Source organism: Mustela lutreola, chromosome 3 (genome assembly GCF_030435805.1).
Source record: "Mustela lutreola isolate mMusLut2 chromosome 3, mMusLut2.pri, whole genome shotgun sequence".
In the NCBI taxonomy this organism is placed as follows: domain Eukaryota; kingdom Metazoa; phylum Chordata; class Mammalia; order Carnivora; family Mustelidae; genus Mustela; species Mustela lutreola.
In genome coordinates, this window is record NC_081292.1 from 129,935,045 (window position 1) to 129,954,313 (window position 19,269).

The following is a 19,269-nucleotide window of genomic DNA, read 5'->3' on the forward strand; positions in this document are numbered from 1 at the left end:
GTTTTCAGTATCCCTCTTGATGATACTGAGGGTTTTCAAGGGGGTGTCAGTAGAAAGGGAGGAACAGAAGATGAATAGCATAACCAAGGGTTAATGTCATCAGGTTTGAACAAAGAAAAGATCCAGGTTATAAATAACTCATTTTATATATATGAACTATATAGACATATAATCAATAATCTATAAATATATATAAATAGTTACATAAACACAGCTCATCTCATTCACAATCTACTACTTGGGACAGTAAGACTCCAGGAGAAACCTGGGAAGAACAAAATCATCCTCTACAGTATCCATCTCTAGAAGTAAAATCTGTAAGTAAAATCTCTTAAATCTTCACAAAACTTTATTATTTTTTATCTGTTGTTTATAATTGTTATATTCACAGGTAATGCATTTTGATAAAAGTACAGAAAGCAGAATGAGATGCTGGCCGGATCATGATACTGAGAAAGCTTTCTTTAAAGTGGCTGAAGTACCCTTAAGACAAAGTGACAGCAAACGTGCCCCAGATCTCCCAGAGAACCCAGAGACAAAGGTCCTGCTATAGCAAAGAACTCATTACATCTATTCAAGATAGAAGGCACCTCAAATCTGGCCCTGTTTTCTCGGTAGTTTTATTATCAATAAGTGATAGCTTCATCTGTTCTATGCTGTTCTTTTCAAGTTCTATTTTAAACTTTACATCAGAGTTCCATTTGATTTATGTCCTCTTGGTAGTAAAGATCTTTAGGACTCTATTTTAGGAAGCAAGATGTCTCCATGAGTAGTTCTCACTAACACTGAAAACATCTAGGGTTAATCTCAGAAATGACACTTCCAAACTATCCAAGAGGCAGGAGTGGAGTGGTCTTGAAGCCTAGAAAATGTTTTCTTTTCCACTACTACTTGGAAGACACAAGTCAACTGTATTTTTGAATTCCTCTCTTTCATTTATAACTTTCTTCAAATTTTAAGGGGTATATTCCTAAATATTATCTATTATTCAAAAAACCAACCACTCAACTCTATTCTGTGATCTCCAGAGTTTTGTAATGTGTTTATTTTTTTTAAAGTTTTGATAATTTGTAACCTAGCTTTTATTCTAAAATAAAAGCCAACTTTGAGTTTTAAAGATACCTATGGCTATTAATTACAGTATTAAATGGGCATATCACAAAACAATGAGCTTATATTCCTTACTTGCCCCCATGAAGGGCGTTATAACCACCTTCAGAATTTCTTAGACTGCCACAACAAAGTTATGGCTGTAAAAATATGAATGTCCAATTAATCCTTTGAGAGATTCAATTATAGTAAACACGGCCTTGACAATGTACCAGGGTGCAGTTTTTACATTTGTATCCAAAGGGAACAGTAGAGGGCGCTGCTGCTAAGCAGGACAGAGAAAATCCCCACCTTCTACTGGGCTCCCTAAGAAGGCAGATCTCCTTTCAGAAACTTACTACTGCAAAATTCTAACTTGAGGCTATATGAATAATAACTCATGAGAATCCTTTTTTTGTTTTGAAATTTTCTCAGCTTTTGAACAAAAAAGAGCAACTGTTGTTTAACCTAGTATGTCACTGTCAATTAAACGTTTCTTTCTAGGAAGATTTGCTGGTACAAACTTCATTAGTTGAGGGAAGGCACAAAATTAGGAACCCACCGTTGCTGAATTTGATCTTACCATTGAAGCCATCCTGGTCCAGATCTCCCAAAGGTGCTATGGCACTGCCGAACCTTGCAAAGACCTCAAACCCATTCAGCTTGGTTGTTTGGAAGTCTCCGGAGGCTCTTTGCAGAGACACGGACACCTGTCCCACCTCTTGGAGTTTGCCATCAGAACCACGATCCATGAACAGAGGTGCTCCAATAAACACATCTGCATAACTAGAAGAACAAAATCTTCGTCACCAACTCAAGATCAAATTCCATCTATTAGCAATATCTTTTCTTATAAAACCCAGTTTCCCTCTTTCTGTATCTCTAATAACCAAACTGAAACACAGAATCATTTCAAATTCAAACCTTCCTCCAACTCCTATAAGGAACCATAAGTAATTCATAAAAATTACTTTATTCCTTCATAGCAAAAAAGCTACTGAAAGTAATTATGAACAACATAGAGATTTTCCCATATTCATGATAAGGTTGCTTCAAACTGCTTCCTTAAATAGAAAGATTAGCAGGAAGGGGACAAAGAAACAGAAGAAAAAAATGTTTGGTTTTAGTAAAGCACTCATAAACATGAGAGGAAAACTGTTCCTGGAAGCATCTTTTTAAACTTACTCATCACCATTAATGTCAGTGGCAGCAACAGAAAATCCAAAATATGCAGCCATCTGGGTAATAAAAAGAAAATGAAATGTTTACATTTCCTCCAACTAGTTTGGACAGTTAATATCTGGGTTATTTTTTTCTCTCTGCACATAGTGTTTCAATCTTAATTTCTTTTCTTTTGTTTATACTACCAACACAATCAGGTAATGAGGCTTTTTTATGTTCCTAGATGTATGGGCGAAACATATCCCGTGTATATTATTTCAGTGTCTTCAACACATCCTACTTAAGTCCAAGTATAATAAATGCTCCTTCCCAGGGCTAATCTCCTATCTCCCTTCCTCTCCACTACCCAACAGGTGCCAGATACAGACACACTATCAGAAAGCCATACATACAGTCACAGAGAGAAGTTTAAAATGAGCCCAAGAAGTTATCAGTGGGAGTTTATGCAGTAAAGATAATAGATAATAATTATTAATAGATCATAATTGGTTCTCCCTATGTGAAATCACTCCTACTCTCAAGAAATCACTGGTGAGAGAGATACTGGAATGGCTTTGTTCTTGTCTCACGTCTCAACTGATGACTTGCCAGTGGATTTGCTATTGAATTACACACAGTAGAAATGTTTTTGGATTTATTACAGGATTATGCGTAGAGTGAAGGAATGTCCTTTCCCCCACTACAGGAGACTGGACCATCACAGACAGAACAGCCTGGCTGGAAATAAATGTGAAAAGAAAAGTTCTAGAGATAGCCCAACATGCAAAGCAAAACTAAGAGAGATAACAGTTTAAAGATGAGCTAAAGTGAGGAATGAGCCGACAAACCAAAAGAAATAAAGTTAGCAAAGCTTCTAAAATTTGATTAATGGAGCTATCAAAAGGGAATGATACAGGAGATTCCTACATTACCTATTTGGGGTTGATTCAGTACAACTGAAGACAATGAAAGGGGCAGTCTGTATTCAATTACAGGATCAGAGCATGTGTATAAAGTATATTGTATCTGTAGTGCACTTTAATAGAATACTATTTTTGGGTCCTAATCTTGCAGGGTGCTCTGCTTGAAAGTGTAAAGAAACCAGAGCATTTACTGAGACAGTGTTATCCTAAGCACCAGGACTAAAACATTTTCATTTTATTATTACTACAACCCAATAAGGAAATTACAAGTATCCCACTTTTTACAAATGATCCACCAGATTTACAGTGGCATATACCTTGTCCAGTGCAATAAGACTGAGAATTTAGAGCCTAATTCTGTCCTAAAGTAAAACCTATATTTTCCCCCTCCCACAAACAGCTGAGGAGGACTAAAGAAAGCTTCATGGACTGTGTACAACATGATCCAGAGACACACATGGGCATCCAACAGGAGAAGCTGCTGGAGGTCAAGAAGTCACAGCCACCCAAAAGGATAACCACCGTTTTCCCAACTCTTAACAGCCATCAGCTGCAGGCCACTCTGTGCTGTGTGCCAACCCTGACTGCCACACATGAGGTTTCTGGAGATCATGAGTCTACTTCCTTATTCTATCAATCCTCTCACACAGACCAACAATCTCTACTGAACAAGAAGTGGGCTTGAAGATACAGATTTTTCCAGTACGTACTAATTTTCCCTTTGTCTTTCCTAACTTGTCATTTAATTCTCTGAGACATACAATCAAAAATGTTATAAGATGCCCCTGCAGAAAAAGTCTAGTACCTTACAGTACTATTTTTTAAAAATATTTTTAATTCAATTAATTAACATATAACGTATTATTAGTTCCAGAGGCAGAGGTCAGTGATTCATCAGTCTTATATAATTAAAAGTACTACTTTTTAACTGAAGAACTTTTTTTTAAAGATTTTATTTATTTATTTGACAGAGAGAGAGAGATCACAAGTAGGCAGAGGCAGGCAGAGAGAGAGGGAGAAGCAGGCTCCCTGCTCAGCAGGGCTCAATGTGGGGCTCAATCCCAGGATCCTGAGATCATGACCTGAGCCAAAAGCAGAGGCTTAACCCACTGAGCCACCCAGGCACCCTTAACTGAAGAATGTTTTTTTTCATGTACTACATGTGAAGTTTACTTATAATATCTATAATGTACACATCTGTGCCAGGTTTTGTTTTGCATCAAATAAAATTAAAAGGCATAGATCACTTCTTAAGGAAGAATCTGATGACATCAGCAAAGAAAAAGGAAGTTTTTGTGGTTTTGTGTATACAACATGTATGCGTGCAATTTCTTTATTTCCTTAAAAAGCAAGCCATAATGTGCAATTACTAAAGGCTCTGCTTACACAAATTACTTTGGTTAAAGGTGAATTCTTTAAAGCTTACTTTATATTTACAATACTAAATATTAAAACAATACTTATTATAGAGTCAATGTAAAACATTATGATGAAGAAAAATTTCAAAACATTAGGAATGCTGATGTTAAAATGAACAAAATATTTTAAAAGCATACCTGCTCACCAGTAAAATTGTATAAGGAGGACATGTTTTTCCCATCATAAATATAAACCTGTGGAGGAAAAACAAAAGCATATGAAATATAGTAAAATATAAGACAACCCAGAGTTTTTTTTTTAGATTCCTTTTAATTTTCCTACCATTCCCAAAGTCCTCGCTGCTCTTGGAACACCTGAAACAAAGTCTGAAAAGAAAAACATGATTACTCACTTTCAAGACCAATATTGAAAACTACAGGAAGAAATGGATATATCAGAAAACTTCAAGTTCTGTTTTATTATTTCAGTAGAAAACAAATTTTAAAATCTTAAAAATTGGTGCTCCAAAATAAATGACCATAGTATTTTTTAACTACAAAAATCAAATCTTTACAAAATACAGAAAGATTCTTGAGAACCCTCAGATAAATGCATGTGTGCCCTCAGGCATTTGTAATCTTATTAAAAAGAATGGCTAAGATAGGGGCGCCTGGGTGGCTCAGTGGGTTAAGCCGCTGCCTTCGGCTCAGGTCATGATCTCAGGGTCCTGGGATCGAGTCCCGCATCGGGCTCTCTGCTCGGCAGGGAGCCTGCTTCCCTCTCTCTCTCTCTCTCTGCCTGCCTCTCTGCTTACTTGTGATCTCTCTCTGTCAAATAAATAAATAAAATCTTTAAAAAAAAAAAAAAGAATGGCTAAGATAAAGTGACCTAAGAACAAAGAAGGCTGTATCTACAGTAATGACAAATAATACAGAACAAAGTGAAATAGGGTAGAGGTGGCAGTGACACAGGAATATGGTCAAAACCAGGCAGTCTCTGACCCCTAAACTGAGCTCAGAAGGAAGATGGATGGACAGAGGATGGGGTAACAATCTTATAGGCAGAACCCAGAAAGTTACAAATTATATCTACAGAAAGAAGAAACTAAGCCATTCCAAGAGGACTCAAACTACTGAAAGTAAGAAGGAAGAAGCTGAAGATAAAATACATTATTAGGGGCTGGAAAGGAGCAGACCGGAAAGACACTGGGGCCCCCAGCAACCTGCTGGCTCAGCGTTCAGCAGCTGCTAGAGAAAGTTTAATATAGACCAAGCTCAAGTCATGTACTAACATCTCCCTCATTTCTATTGTTATATTATATAGCAACGTTTTCAAACTCTAACTGCTGAGGTTTTTCAATGGCACCTGTTTTTCAATGGCACCTGTTTCAGATGCTTAGTCTATATCTTTAGAAAAGAATTAAATATAGCTTAAGTGCATCATACCATCTATGCCATCGCCATTAAAATCTCCGACAGCCACAGAATAACCTGAAGGAGGAACAAAATAAGAAACACCATCAGGGCACACACAGTTACCTACAGCATACTTGCCGAGTAGGCTTTCCCTGAAAATATTTTCAAGTAGGACAGACTCCCGAACAAGCGGTTTAACGTGCACAGACCTACTTAGACACGGGTTTTTTTCAATAAATATATACAGTACTGTAAATGTATGTTCTTTTCCTTATGGTTTTCTTAACATTTTCTTTTCTTCTAGTTTACTTTATTTTAGGAATATATAATATTCCCACAATATGCAATAGTCCTACAATGTTAATTGTGTTATTGCTAAGGCTTGTAGTCAACAACAGGCAATTAATTAGGTTTTGGAGGAATCAAAAGTTATATGCAGATTTATGAACTGCACAGGGGTTGACGCACCTAGCCCTGCACTGATCAAGGGTGAAAATAATGCCCTTAGTAATGTAATATTTTGTTCTCTAGGGGTAAAAGATTCATATGCAAATGGTAAGTGAATTTAAAGGAAACAGCTAAACATTCAAATAGTATAGCTCTATTAGAAAAATAAGACTTTTACCAATTTTACAAAGGAATCTTAAGAACAATAAATTTCTTATAGATATGGAGAAGAGATAGACGATTAAGATTGCCAGAGGCAGGGGGTCACAGATGAGCAAAATGCATAAAGGTGATCAAAAGGTACAAACAGCTGCTTATAAATAAGTCATGAGATGTAATGAAAACATGGTGATTTAATTAATAATACCGCATTGTATATTGGAAGTTGTAACAGTAGAATTTAAAAGTTCTCATTACAAGAAAAAAAAAATTCGTCAACTGTGTGTGGTGATAAATGTTAACTAGACTGACTGTGATTATTTCACAATATATAAAAATACCAAGTCATTATGTTGTATACCTAAGAGTAATATAATATTACAAGTCAATTATATCTCAATTTTTTAAATGGTAAATCTGTAATTAAAGAAGAAACAAATAATAGATTTCCTCAATCAGCAAAGTACAGCTTCTGTCATATGTACTTGGTTTAATAAGAGAAGTTTAAAGGGAGGTAATAAAACTTAGTAAGTCTTAAAAACCATAGTTTAACATCATGAATAATACAGTAAACAGAAGCCTAGGAGTCAGACTGTCTGGGTTTGAATCTTAAAACAGCAATTTATTAAGTGAGTGACTTTAGGCAAGTAATTTTGCCTCTGTGCCTTAGTTTCTCTACCTACAAAATGGGAATAATAGCACTATACTTTTACAGACTTGTTGTAAAGATTAAGTCAATTAATACAGATGAAGCATTTAGAACAATGCCTAGAATATGCAAGCACACTTTAAAACTTATTTATTAGTACTGGGGTGCCTGGGTGGCTCAGTTGACTGTGCTGGGCTTGGAGCCTGTTTAAGACTCTCTCTCTCTCTCTTTCTGCCTTGTCCCACTCCCCATTTATGCACTCTTTCTCTCAAGAAAAAAAAAATAATAATAATTAAAAAATAAAAATAAATAAGTTATTTATTATTAATCATAATTGTATAAATAACCACTCTTAAATTTCAACTACTGAAATATAACCTAAGTACTCAATAACAGTCTAAAACTGTTATGTTCCTGTTCTTTATATTTTAAAAAAAAAATCGTAATCTATTTCAACATAAAAGATTTTCCAGCTTAAAGTAGCATATGTAAATACAGGAAAAGGAACACTGCAACTCCAGAAAATGAATACATATTTTAGTTTTACTCACCCAAATAACTGTCATCAAAAATAGCTTGAGCAGTCCGAGTTGCTAACTGGTTATTATATTTGATGCTGTAAACTTTGGGATCATATTTAGATACGATTTCTGCCACCTGATCTGAAATGAGCTGACCTGAAAAATATATATAAAATAAGTTTCTAATGGGAATTTATGATCCAGATGATAGAAGGCACCTGCGCAGATAGCATTAGAGATGAGTATTTCTAATTCTTAAACCTTAAATAACTCTCTATAATACTAGGTCTGAAATCTAATATTTCTAAAGTCACAATTACTTCTATTCAAGATAGTTCTTAAAATTAGCCACTGCTAGTAAACAAAAGTTATGAATATAGGATTTGTCTTAATTCACAAAGAAAATCGATGTTAAAGAACTGGAATAATAAAATCAAGGGCTGTTTCCCAAAGAAATATTAGAATTTGAAAATCCATTTAAATAATTACTTTTTCTTTTATAGTAAGAATAATTGGTTCAACTGGTTGTTTTTTTCCTCCCCCCACAAATTATTTGGACACCTTTAAGAAGCCTGAATGGGTAAGCTCACTTTTCTTCACAACCTTAAGTTACCAGGTCAATAAGAAATCCAGAGCACTACACAAAAATCAGATTGTTTCCTACCCTAAGAAAGGTTGGCTAATTTATCAAATGTCATCTCCATACATAAAGAAAATAATCTCTTCATTTCTGCTGTTTTAGAAAAAATTCATAATTAATGTTTATCAGTCTGTTCCAATATGTCCACAGAATTTGAGTCATCTATGGGGTAAGAACACTTCCTGTTTGAGTCACTACTTTATGCTCTGTGCCTAAACAGTACCTAACACATAGCAAGAACTCAGTAACTATTCCTTGAATCAAAGAACATATCTGGGGCGCTTGGGTGGCTCAGTGGGTCAAGTCCCTGCTTTCGGCTTGGGTCATGATCTCAGGGTCCTGGGATTGAGCCCTGCGTTGGGCTCTCTGCTCAGTGGGGAGCCTGATTCCCCTTCTCTCTGCCTGCTGCTCTGCCTACTTGTGATCTCTCTTTCTCTCTCTGTCAATAAATAACTAAGTAAAATCTTAAAAAAAAAACACACACACAGGAAAATGCCATCATCTCTTTTGAATAAAACATTGTAATTTTATCTATTTGTACAGAGGTAATTCTGAGATCTATGGAAAAATTCATTCTGACATAAAACCTGCTGATTTTACTCTTATTAGAACAAAATATTCTCTGTCCAGCCCCTGAATTTTTCAATGGCACAGCCTAGACCATTTATAATAAAATACCAATAAACACAGTGTCAATTATCTCTATCAGTCCTAACTTTTAAATAGGAATAAACAGGCACTATAGAATACTCAAAGGTATTACAAGAACGAGTCATCTAGTTCAGTCAGTTAAGTGTTTACCTTCAGCTCAGGTCAAGATCCCAAGGTCCTAGGATCGAATCCTGCCTCCCTGCCTCAGCCTTCTTGCCTTGGGCTCCCTGCTCAGCGGGGAACCTGCTTCTCCCTCTCCCTCTGCCATTTCCCTTGTTTGTGCTCTCTCTCTCTCTCTTTCGAATAAATAAATTAAAAAAAAAAAAAAAAAAAACTAGTCACAAAAACATGTTCACAGCTGTGTCTCCTAAAAAGGCACTGGTAACAAGTGGTCCTGACTGAGAATCACAGAATCATCGTTGGTTCCCCGGTACTCCCAGCAGATACCTCCCTCCCCTCCACTGAATGACATAACTAGCACTGAAGAAAATAAATAAATAAATAAAAATCCGCGATTTTTATCTTACTAGAAAGCACTAATATCTCCTATTTTAATTTTCTATGCAGTTAAGCTATTTTTGTTTTCATTTTTAAACTGTAAAACCCAAAACGGTTTTCCTACATCATTTCATTTTCCCATAGGTGTATAAATTCACTGAAATTCACATTATTCTGTTTCAGTGAGTATGTTGATCCATCTCTCACTGATTTTTCTCTCCATCTTCTCCTTTGCCACCCCTTTCAACTTTTTACTTATTCCCATTTCTCATCCCTTCTTATTTTCTTTCTTTACTATTTTTCTTCAGTAAATCTCTTCCTTTAGTTTCCTTTTCTATGAAGCAAAAGCAAGCATGGATTTTCCTACAAAAAAAGCAAGTAAGGAAACCATAGTGTCGAATACAGAAGTAAAATTCAGAATTATGAAGTATTTGCACATTAATGTAGTTATAGATTTCTTCCAAATATTGGTAATGTTTAAATATCAGAATGCCAAAAAAACAAAAGTTCTGACATTGTAAACAGCACTTCTTAGCAGAAAACAAATGTATGAATATATGAACTAAATAAATATCCATGTGTACGTAATGATAAATGAAACTAGTAAAGCAAGTAAGCAAGTTTAGTTACCTGTTTTGAAACTGTCAACAAATAATGATCTGTTATGCATTTGTACAAATGGTAATTTTACTAGGCCTCTCAAAATGACTGAAGCAAGTGTTTTATATTTATACTAATGCCAGTTTAATTACACTCTTTTGAAACTTATAAGATCCTCAATTTCAAAAACTCCCCCCACACAAAGAAATCACTCTTGATGTCAGTAATTAATGAGAAAATAACCACTTAAATATTCTAATGAGCAATTCAAAATACTTTAAAACCATGAGCTTTCAGAATGCCAAAATTTGCCTGTCATAGATCAGTTCCACACTTCCTAATGCTTACATCATAGCCTCTGGAGTACAGAGATGAAGAAGCATATGCCACAAACAAAAATAAATTGTTTTAAATTACTTTATAGATTTGCTTTATTATTTACTTTAAAAACATTGTTTATTTTCTCCTAGGAATATATATAAATATATTACAATATGCCATATATTTTATTTTCTATATATCATACTATATATAGGATACTACAGTCCTTTTAAAAAAATACTGTACAACAGATAGTGATTATACATTTAAATTGTATTTTTCAATTTCTTCCTTCAAAATAATTTGAAAAATCTCAGGCATATAAGCCAAGAAAGCATTCACAATCATTGCTGAGTAATTTAAAAAAATATTAACCTACCTTGCCAATAAAAGCTACCAGGACCACCAAGAAGTACTCTATCAGCCTAGATTAAATCAATCAACAGAAAGACACGTATTTAAAAACAGGCAGTTTGAAAGTTGAAAGCAATGTAATACACATAAGAGCTATATATGCATACACATTTAACACTTAATATATATAAAAGCTATATACATATATATACATATAACAAAATCATAAATCTCAAACTCCACTAACTCATTCTCAGTAAATTTTCATTTCCCCTTTTAAAATACATTAAAATACAATACAAATAAAAAAAATAGTTATAATGATTCAATATATGAAAATACACAAACACACACACTGATTCTATAGATCTGGCTGCTTCCTATACTTGTTATGAAGGACTAATGCAAAATATTTCTGAGTTACAATAAAGACAAAAATCACTGATTATGTCTATTACATTTGTGACTACACAGGCAAATTTCCTTCCTAAAAAATCATTAAAAATTCTTTGGCTAGGGGCGCCTGGGTTGCTCAGTGGGTTAAAACCTCTGCCTTTAGGCGCCTGGGTGGCTCAGCGGGTTAAGGCCTCTGCCTTTGGCTCAGGTCATAATCGCAAGGTCCTGGGACTGAGTCCCGCACAGGGCTCTCTGCTCGACAGGGAGCCTGCTTCTCTGCCTCTCTCTGCCTACTTGTGATCTCTGTCTGTCAAATAAATAAATAAAATCTTAAAAAAAAAAAAACCTCTGCCTTCAGCTCAGGTCATGATCCCAGGGTCCTGGAACTGAGCCCTGCATAGGGTTCTCTGCTCAGCAGGGAGTCTGCTTCCCTTCCCCTCTCTCTGCCTGCCTCTCTGCCTACCTGTGATCTCTGTCCAACAAATAAATAAAAATCTTAAAAAAAAAAATTCTTTGGCTAAGGAAAAATTATTTTTCATCCTGCAGATCTACACAGAAATGAAGTTAGAAGGTAAAATTTTCAGGGTATATTATATATACGAATTACACTTGACTAGTATTTCTTGTATCTTTAACAAACTGTAAGTATCTATTTCAAGGAAACTGTGTTTAGTGTTTGAGCATATTTTGATATTTCTTCCAACTGGAGAGAAAATAGTTTTCCCCTCCAAACATACATATAGCCCTAAGATTTCAACCGACAATTTCCTGCCCTGACTATGAAAAAGATACTTCTAAATTGTCTACTTTAAAAAGATACTTTTCAGGGGCCCCTGGATGGCGCAATGGGTTAAGCCTCTACCTTTGGCTCAGGTCATGATCTCAGGGTCCTGGGATCGAGCCCCGCATTGGGCTCTCTGCTCAGCGGGGAGCCTGCTTCCCCCTCTCTCTCTGCCTGCCTCTCTGCCTATTTATGATCTCTCTGTGTCAAATAAATAAAGAAAAATCTTATAAAAAAAAAAGATACTTTTCACAAATGAGTTGAAGAAAGCAGTTAATTTAGCTACGAATATTCACGGTATGAGACTATTTCTGGGGTTACATATGCATGGGCACAGGTACAGAAAACATGGACTTTCTTTTTTGAATCAACATCTATTTGAAAATATTTCATTAAAGTTTAAAGCTAGTATTTATTAATATACTTCTTGTTTTGCTTCCTCAAATTTTGAATTTTTAGTAATTACAAGTAAATTTTGAATTATGAATCTCAAACTGAGTGATTTAAATCAATTAGGAAGTAAAGAAAGTTAACTATAATTATAGACCTAGTCTAGAAAAAACTTTTTTAGTAAAGATAAAATACAAATTTTAAAAAATAAGAAAAAGCTTTATTAATTTTCTGAATTACATAACTGTGTAGTTTCTATTGTTTTAATAAATTTAAGGCATTTTCTAAGAAGGCCATATTGAGCTTTCTAAGGATGCTCTAAATTAAATCAATATATGTAAGATTTCTCTAGGTATAATTAATATTCTCAGGCTGATATTCAAAATGTTCATATATCCCAGCCCCCCCCCAAAAAAACCCACATACACAAAAGAAAGTGATACAAAGAAAAATACTCCAGAAAATTTTCCTTTGAAAACATACACTGAACTGTTATTTTAGGAAAATGGATAAAAACTATCAACTCTAGAGAGCATACTAGCTTAGTGAAAAATACATAGAGCCACACATATGAGATTTTTTACAGTAATTAAATTGTCCAACTTTACTTGGTGCCTGTAGGCACATGATAGATGGTAAACATGCACATTTCTCAGCTTTTATGTAACAAAACTACAATTTTGTAACAGAGCTCCTACTGACAAGATTTTGTGAAAAGCCAATTCCAGTCAAACAGGAAAAACTTTAATATTATATAAATTTATCTAACTGGAAATTTTAATATTAAGTCATAGTGGTTATCTGCATTTCTGAGGAGATTATCTACTGTCCTCCATTCCCATTCTGATGTCTATTTCAAATAAGCAACATCTTTTAGGGAGAGAATAATGTAAGGCAAAGAATATCAAAATACATAGGTCATTTTTATTAGCTATTTTCCTAAAACTTGTAATAGTTATTGAGAAGCTGAAGTATTGAGCAATTAATTTTTAACAATGGTTTAGATAATGAGATAGATCTGAATCTCACTCAGTCTTAAAGTAAGAACTTACTTTGGTAAAATCAATGCTGAATCCTCCTTGACAAAATCCCTGTCCATCAGCATCAATATTTTCTAAAATAAAAAGATTAGAAATATACACAAACCCCAAAACAAATAACATAAAACAAAACACGAGAAAAATCTCTATCACTGTAACCATAAGACAGTGTACCATGAATTGGAAATGTTCATTCACTCAAGCACTTAATGAGCTATTTTCACATTCTGAAAAAATTAGTATCCATTTTTATCAGCACCATTTTCTCAGATATGGCAAGAGAGATCAAAGTATCTGGAATAGTCACAAGGAAACAGAAACATCCCCTAAAATGGGAGATTTAAAACTTATTTTTAACCACAACCTACAGCAAGATTATATATCATAACCCATAAAACCCAATATTTACATTTATATGTATATATAATAGATTCATCGATAAGACAAAATTTCACAAAACAGTATCAGTATTACCATGTACAATATATTCTGACATTTTCTATTTCATTCCATTTTTAAAAAAATTATTGGCTATGAACCACTATTTTGAACTCATGAAACAAAGATGACTTGTGTTCTACGAGTTAAAAACTCCAATCCTAAATTGCTATTATTACCCTACAGTGTCTAGCCTATGGTCTTCACAAATCTATTACAAATACTGGTAAAGAGATACATACATTCCTAATACATACTTACCACACATACATTTTGAGCCAACAACAATAAAAAAAACTATTAAAAACGTAGCTTGGAATTTTGGGAGAAAGCCAGGCCCTAACTTAACGTAGAGCAAAGAACAAAATATGAAACTATCTTCACAACCTATTTAGAACTGCAGTCTAATGAGCGTGAACACCTTTAAACATGACACTTTCAATTATTTTCCAGATGATTAACGGACTCACTAGTTAGACTCTTTTGTAGTTACCTTTTATCTGGCAGTTTTCACAAAAGGAAACAATTTCTGGACAATTAGCCAATTCATTCAGATTAACTCTAATCATGCAAATTAACTCTAATCATGAGTAATACTGTACCTAGAATACAGGTTAGGATGAACCTGAAAACTCTCCCTTGTTTTATTTTGAGGGTAATAAGGAACAATGAAAACACTACTCTTTAGTTATCAAGGAATTCTTCTAGTCAATGTTACAATATGTAAATCATTATGCTATATAGTATTTACTAAATTTCCCACCCAAACACAGGAACCAAAAATATCTATTTTCAGTACAACTGAAAGGACAACTTCCAAAAATTTTTGTCAAATACTCTCATCAAAAATTTTGAACACATTCCAAAAACCTGGGAACTGCCCCAAGATGACACACTTAATAACTAAATTTAGATTTGTTTTAGAAAATAGCCTCAAGAGTGTAATGCTACCCCAATGTAAATTTTTCTAACCAAGAGGGAATGGGAAAATGTGTGCTGGGCTTTCCAGTATCTAGTGAATCATACTGAGGAATCCTGCTCTGACCTCAAGTCAGCCATTTATTTCCCTTATTCAAGTTGTATTCAGGGGAACTATTTCAGGCCATTTATAAAGACATCCCTTTTTGATTATCAAACCGTATATTTTTCTGCTTTATTTGGTTTCCCAGAACACATGATCGTCCTTTAAAATTTTCTTAACAGGTACGTATTAAACTGAGTGTTTAAGGCAATGTAAAGAATTTTATGCTAACCACAAGCTATTTCAGTGAAGGCTTTTGTTTTCATTCCGACAGATAAATAATATTTCTCCCATTCCTCAAGCCTGACAGCATGATAAATAATATTACTGATTATGATAGTAAGAGCAGCTAATGTTTATTAAGCCCATTCCCCAAGCCACATACTGTACTAAAGTATTTTCCAAGGCATTATCTTTTAAAATCTTATGCAATCCTATGAGAGATACTATTATCATTCACGATTTATAGATAAGGAAATGAAGGCTTACAGAAATTAAGTAACTTGACCAGAGTCAGCCAGCTAGTAAGAGAGCAGGGATCTGAGCCCAGTGTGTCCACACCATTAACCTGCACTATCTCAAATCAACCATGTACTCAGAATTTCCTGAGTAAAAATCAAGGGGGAAGAAAAGGCAACTAGCTTTCAAAACAGAAAAATCTACAGACACAGCTTGATCATGGAATTGAAAGTATTGAAGTTATAGGATTTGTGGCTCTGGAACTTTTAGAGAGACACCTGGCCTATTGTGTAAAGCCATTAGGCCATAGATAGTTACGAAAAGCCAAAAGCAAATATAATTAGGAATAAGGAAATTTTTTACTGACAGTGAAGTTTCATGCCCAGGGTGTCCACAGAAGTCATGCTGAAAACAAAAGCAAACAAACAAACAAAAAGCCCCACAAACTACCAAAACAAGCCAAGTTATCAATTAACAACGCAGCCCTTCAAACTTGGCATGTAAAATCAGTCATTGTCTGCATGATTTAATGAAGCATGAAGAAAATACAAAATACAAAAACTGCACCTCTAAAGTCTGTTATCCAAATCTGTGTTTTTAACAAGGGTGAAAACAAAGGCCCAGAGTGATTAAGTAAATCACGCATAGCTACAGGAGGTTGTTGACAAAAGGTGAGAATATAACCCAGGTTCTCAGATTCCCTTTCCTGAGCACTTTTTTTTCCTGTGGTCATGTTGCCCCTTGTAATCTGGGCCTGTAGGTAGCTTCATATCGCAAAGGTTACACCAAAAAGCATGCATGTACAATGATCAGGGGAAACTGAAAGCCAGATTTATTAGGAAGAAGGGTATTCACTTTGATTTTTGAAGTCATTCTTTTGTTTTTTCAAAGATTTGAGGTATTATTATTTGATCAGGGATCAACAAACTTTTTCTGTAAAGGACCAGATACTATTTTAGACTTAGGGGCTATATGGTCACTGTGGCAACCACTCAGCTCTCCCTTTATACACAGCATGTAAACAAATTGGGGCGGAGGGGGGCAGTATTCCAATAAAATTTTATTTACGAAAAGAGGCTCACAAGCCAGTTTTGTGACCTGATTTGGATGTTAAATACTTCAGAAAATAAGGTTGAAAACAATTTTACAATTTCTGTGCCGATACGTAAAATTTCTGTGTCTAAACCAAACAAACAGATCAGGCTCTCTGCTCAGCAGGGAGCCTGCTTCCTCCTCTCTCTCTGCCTACTTGTGATCTCTGTCTGTCAAATAAATAAATAAAATCTTAAAAAAAAAAAAAAAAAACTACTCACTACTATAAGATCTGGGAAAAAAATTACTTGTAATCATCCTAATCTCAGTTCCCACACCTACCATGTGTGAATAAGGGTGATTTTTGTAGGTCAGTCCATCATGTAAGTGGGAAGTTACAAACCTGGCATGCAAGAGTTAGCTCATTCCTCATAGCTATAAGATTATCTTTTCATAACAGGAACATCTTTGCAATACAGCAAAACATGAATTTAGTTCTCGCATGTTCCACATACCACAAAGACAGGAGTCCTGTGACCAAGACAGCAACACAAAGGTGATGATACAGATGACATCAAGCACTGAGTGTAGGGCTGCCAGCCTCCTCTGGTCTGTATGCTTTCTGGCCTATCCTCATAAATAATGCAGTTCTGGAGGTATCATTCTTTTGATGTGTACCTCTCACTTACAACAAATAGGGTAAAGTTGGTGGATTAAGAAGTAAGTGTTAATAAAAATCATTTGCAATTTCCTGAAGGTTTAAGTGCTTAGAATTTTGAAGACTGAAAAATTCCTTTGGCCTGGTGTCCTAAGTCAACTAACATGGAAAAAAAAGAATTTTAGCACTAACAGTCTTACATGTTGTACTTCTATTATTAATTCCCTCTACCAAACTATCTGGTGACCAATGGAACAAAGAAAAGTATCAGTCTAAGGTGGCTCAGTAGGCTAAGCATCTGGCTTCAGCTCAGGTCTCAATCTCAGGGTCCTGTGATCAAGCCCCACATAGCTTAGTGGGGAGTCTGCTTCTCCCTCTGCCTCTCTCCCCTGCTTGTGCTCTTTCTCTCTCTTTTTGTCTCTAATAAATAAATAAAATCTTAAAAAAAAAAAAAAGAACTGGAATCTCCATTGGAAAAGCACTATCAAAACTATAAGTGCTCAAAATCACCTTTAATCAAAATATGAATTTCATATGAAATTTCAAATAATATTAGACAACAAAGTGAGATCTTTTCAACCATCAAAAGAGGAGTAAGCTTGATAAAAGATGAACAGAGAAACTCTGATTTAAAAGAAAGAAAATTCAGGAACGCTTGGCTGATTCAGTCGGTAGAGCATATGACTACTGATCTTGCTGTTGTGAGTTTAAGCCCCAGGTTGGGTGTAAAGATTATTTAAAAGAAAATCTTTCAAAAAAAATTTTTAATAAAAAAAAAAATTAATGGAGGAAAACTCCAACATAGGAGTCCTGAGCTCAATGCTTCACCTTTCTATATAAACTCTGGCTCTTTTTAAAGACTTTTTTTTTTTTTTTTTTAACATTTAACACCATTATTAATATAAAACTCTAGTTCTTAAACTTTGGTATCTATGAAATTGCCCTGTGGAGTTTTCCTAAAAAGGAAGGTACCCAGGCCTGACAGAGGATCTATTGCATCAGAATCTTTTATATAGGAGTCCCACATCTATGTTAGAGAAGCTCAATGGAGCATCTTTTGGCTCACACACAATATATCTACAATTTTTAATACACACACACACACACACACACACGTAACAAAGTAGGCTTCCCAACCCTCTTTTAAAAGCTGGTACAACTTCCTACACATACTTGATCTACATGGGGCATACTCCACAGTCTTGGTTCCATACTGAAGAAAACATGTTCCAACAGGCTCTCTCTCCTGTTTCATTTCAGTCCTCCAGTGGTAGAGCGGGGCACAGGCCTAAAATCAAAGGGGATAGTCCACAACATAAAAATTCCCTGAAAAACTGAGCATTTCAGACAATCTGTATTACTCTAGAATTCAAAAACACTTTCTAAGCATTAATAAAAATTAATCAAACTTGTCTTATACCAAGAATTCCTTATTACCACAGTGGATACAGATTTAAAAAGTACTTTCCTCACATATTCCTTTTCAAAATAGTTACCAAAACTATTTCATATAGCATTTTTCTTGATATTATGCACTAGGCTGATGGTCACAAATCAAGTTAATGTTTTAACTAAATAACATTCTCATGCATGTAGAATATACCCTGAAGTTATAAAGCAAGTAATTTGTTATTAAGAAAAAATAGGGATGCCTGGGTGGCTCAGTCATTAAACATCTGCCTTTGGCTCAGGTCACAATCTCAGGGTCCTGAAATCAAGTCCCACATTAGGCTCCCTGCTCAGTGGGGAGTGTACTTCTCCCTCTCACTCTGCCTGCTGCTCCCCCTGCTTGTGTATGCACTCTCTCTTTGTCTGGCAAATGAATAAATAAAATCTTAAAAAAAAAAAAAAAGAAAGAAAGAAAGAAAAAGAAAAAGAAGAAAGACTTCAGAGTGCTTATTTTACCTCCTTTCCAAATAATGACCTTTTTGTTTTTGGTGTTACAGATTTTAACATCATGTACAAGCAGTGAAACAATGCGTATTTTAATAACATAGTAATTTACCAAAATGAACATTTAACTTGCTGGAAAAAGGTTCAATTAACTCTTTGTAATACTCTTTTGAAGCAAAACATTAACACAAACACTGCAGAAATTAATAGCAGGTTATTTTATATCTACCTTGAAAAAGGTGAAAGGAGACAATTATTGCTACTTCTCTACATGAACTTGATGTTTCACATACACAGATTATTTATTTGCTCCTCCTGCTTATGTCTGCTTCTGTGCTTTCTGCCTAGAGTGCCCCCACTCTCAACCCCATCCT

At 34.9% G+C, this 19,269-nt stretch overlaps 1 protein-coding gene across 1 annotated transcript in view; it reads right to left on the reverse strand.

Moving 5' to 3' along the window:
- Window positions 1-19,269, reverse strand: part of ITGAV (integrin subunit alpha V) — a 103,019-nt gene that overhangs the window by 36,958 nt on the left and 46,792 nt on the right. The window contains exons 4-12 of the mRNA XM_059166830.1: window positions 18,176-18,290; window positions 13,407-13,468; window positions 10,813-10,858; window positions 7,754-7,879; window positions 5,978-6,022; window positions 4,875-4,918; window positions 4,730-4,786; window positions 2,275-2,327; window positions 1,673-1,875 (exon numbers count right to left, since the gene is read on the reverse strand). Of these exons, the coding sequence (XP_059022813.1) occupies window positions 1,673-1,875; window positions 2,275-2,327; window positions 4,730-4,786; window positions 4,875-4,918; window positions 5,978-6,022; window positions 7,754-7,879; window positions 10,813-10,858; window positions 13,407-13,468; window positions 18,176-18,290 (751 nt within the window). The remainder of the gene's footprint in view (window positions 1-1,672; window positions 1,876-2,274; window positions 2,328-4,729; window positions 4,787-4,874; window positions 4,919-5,977; window positions 6,023-7,753; window positions 7,880-10,812; window positions 10,859-13,406; window positions 13,469-18,175; window positions 18,291-19,269) is intronic.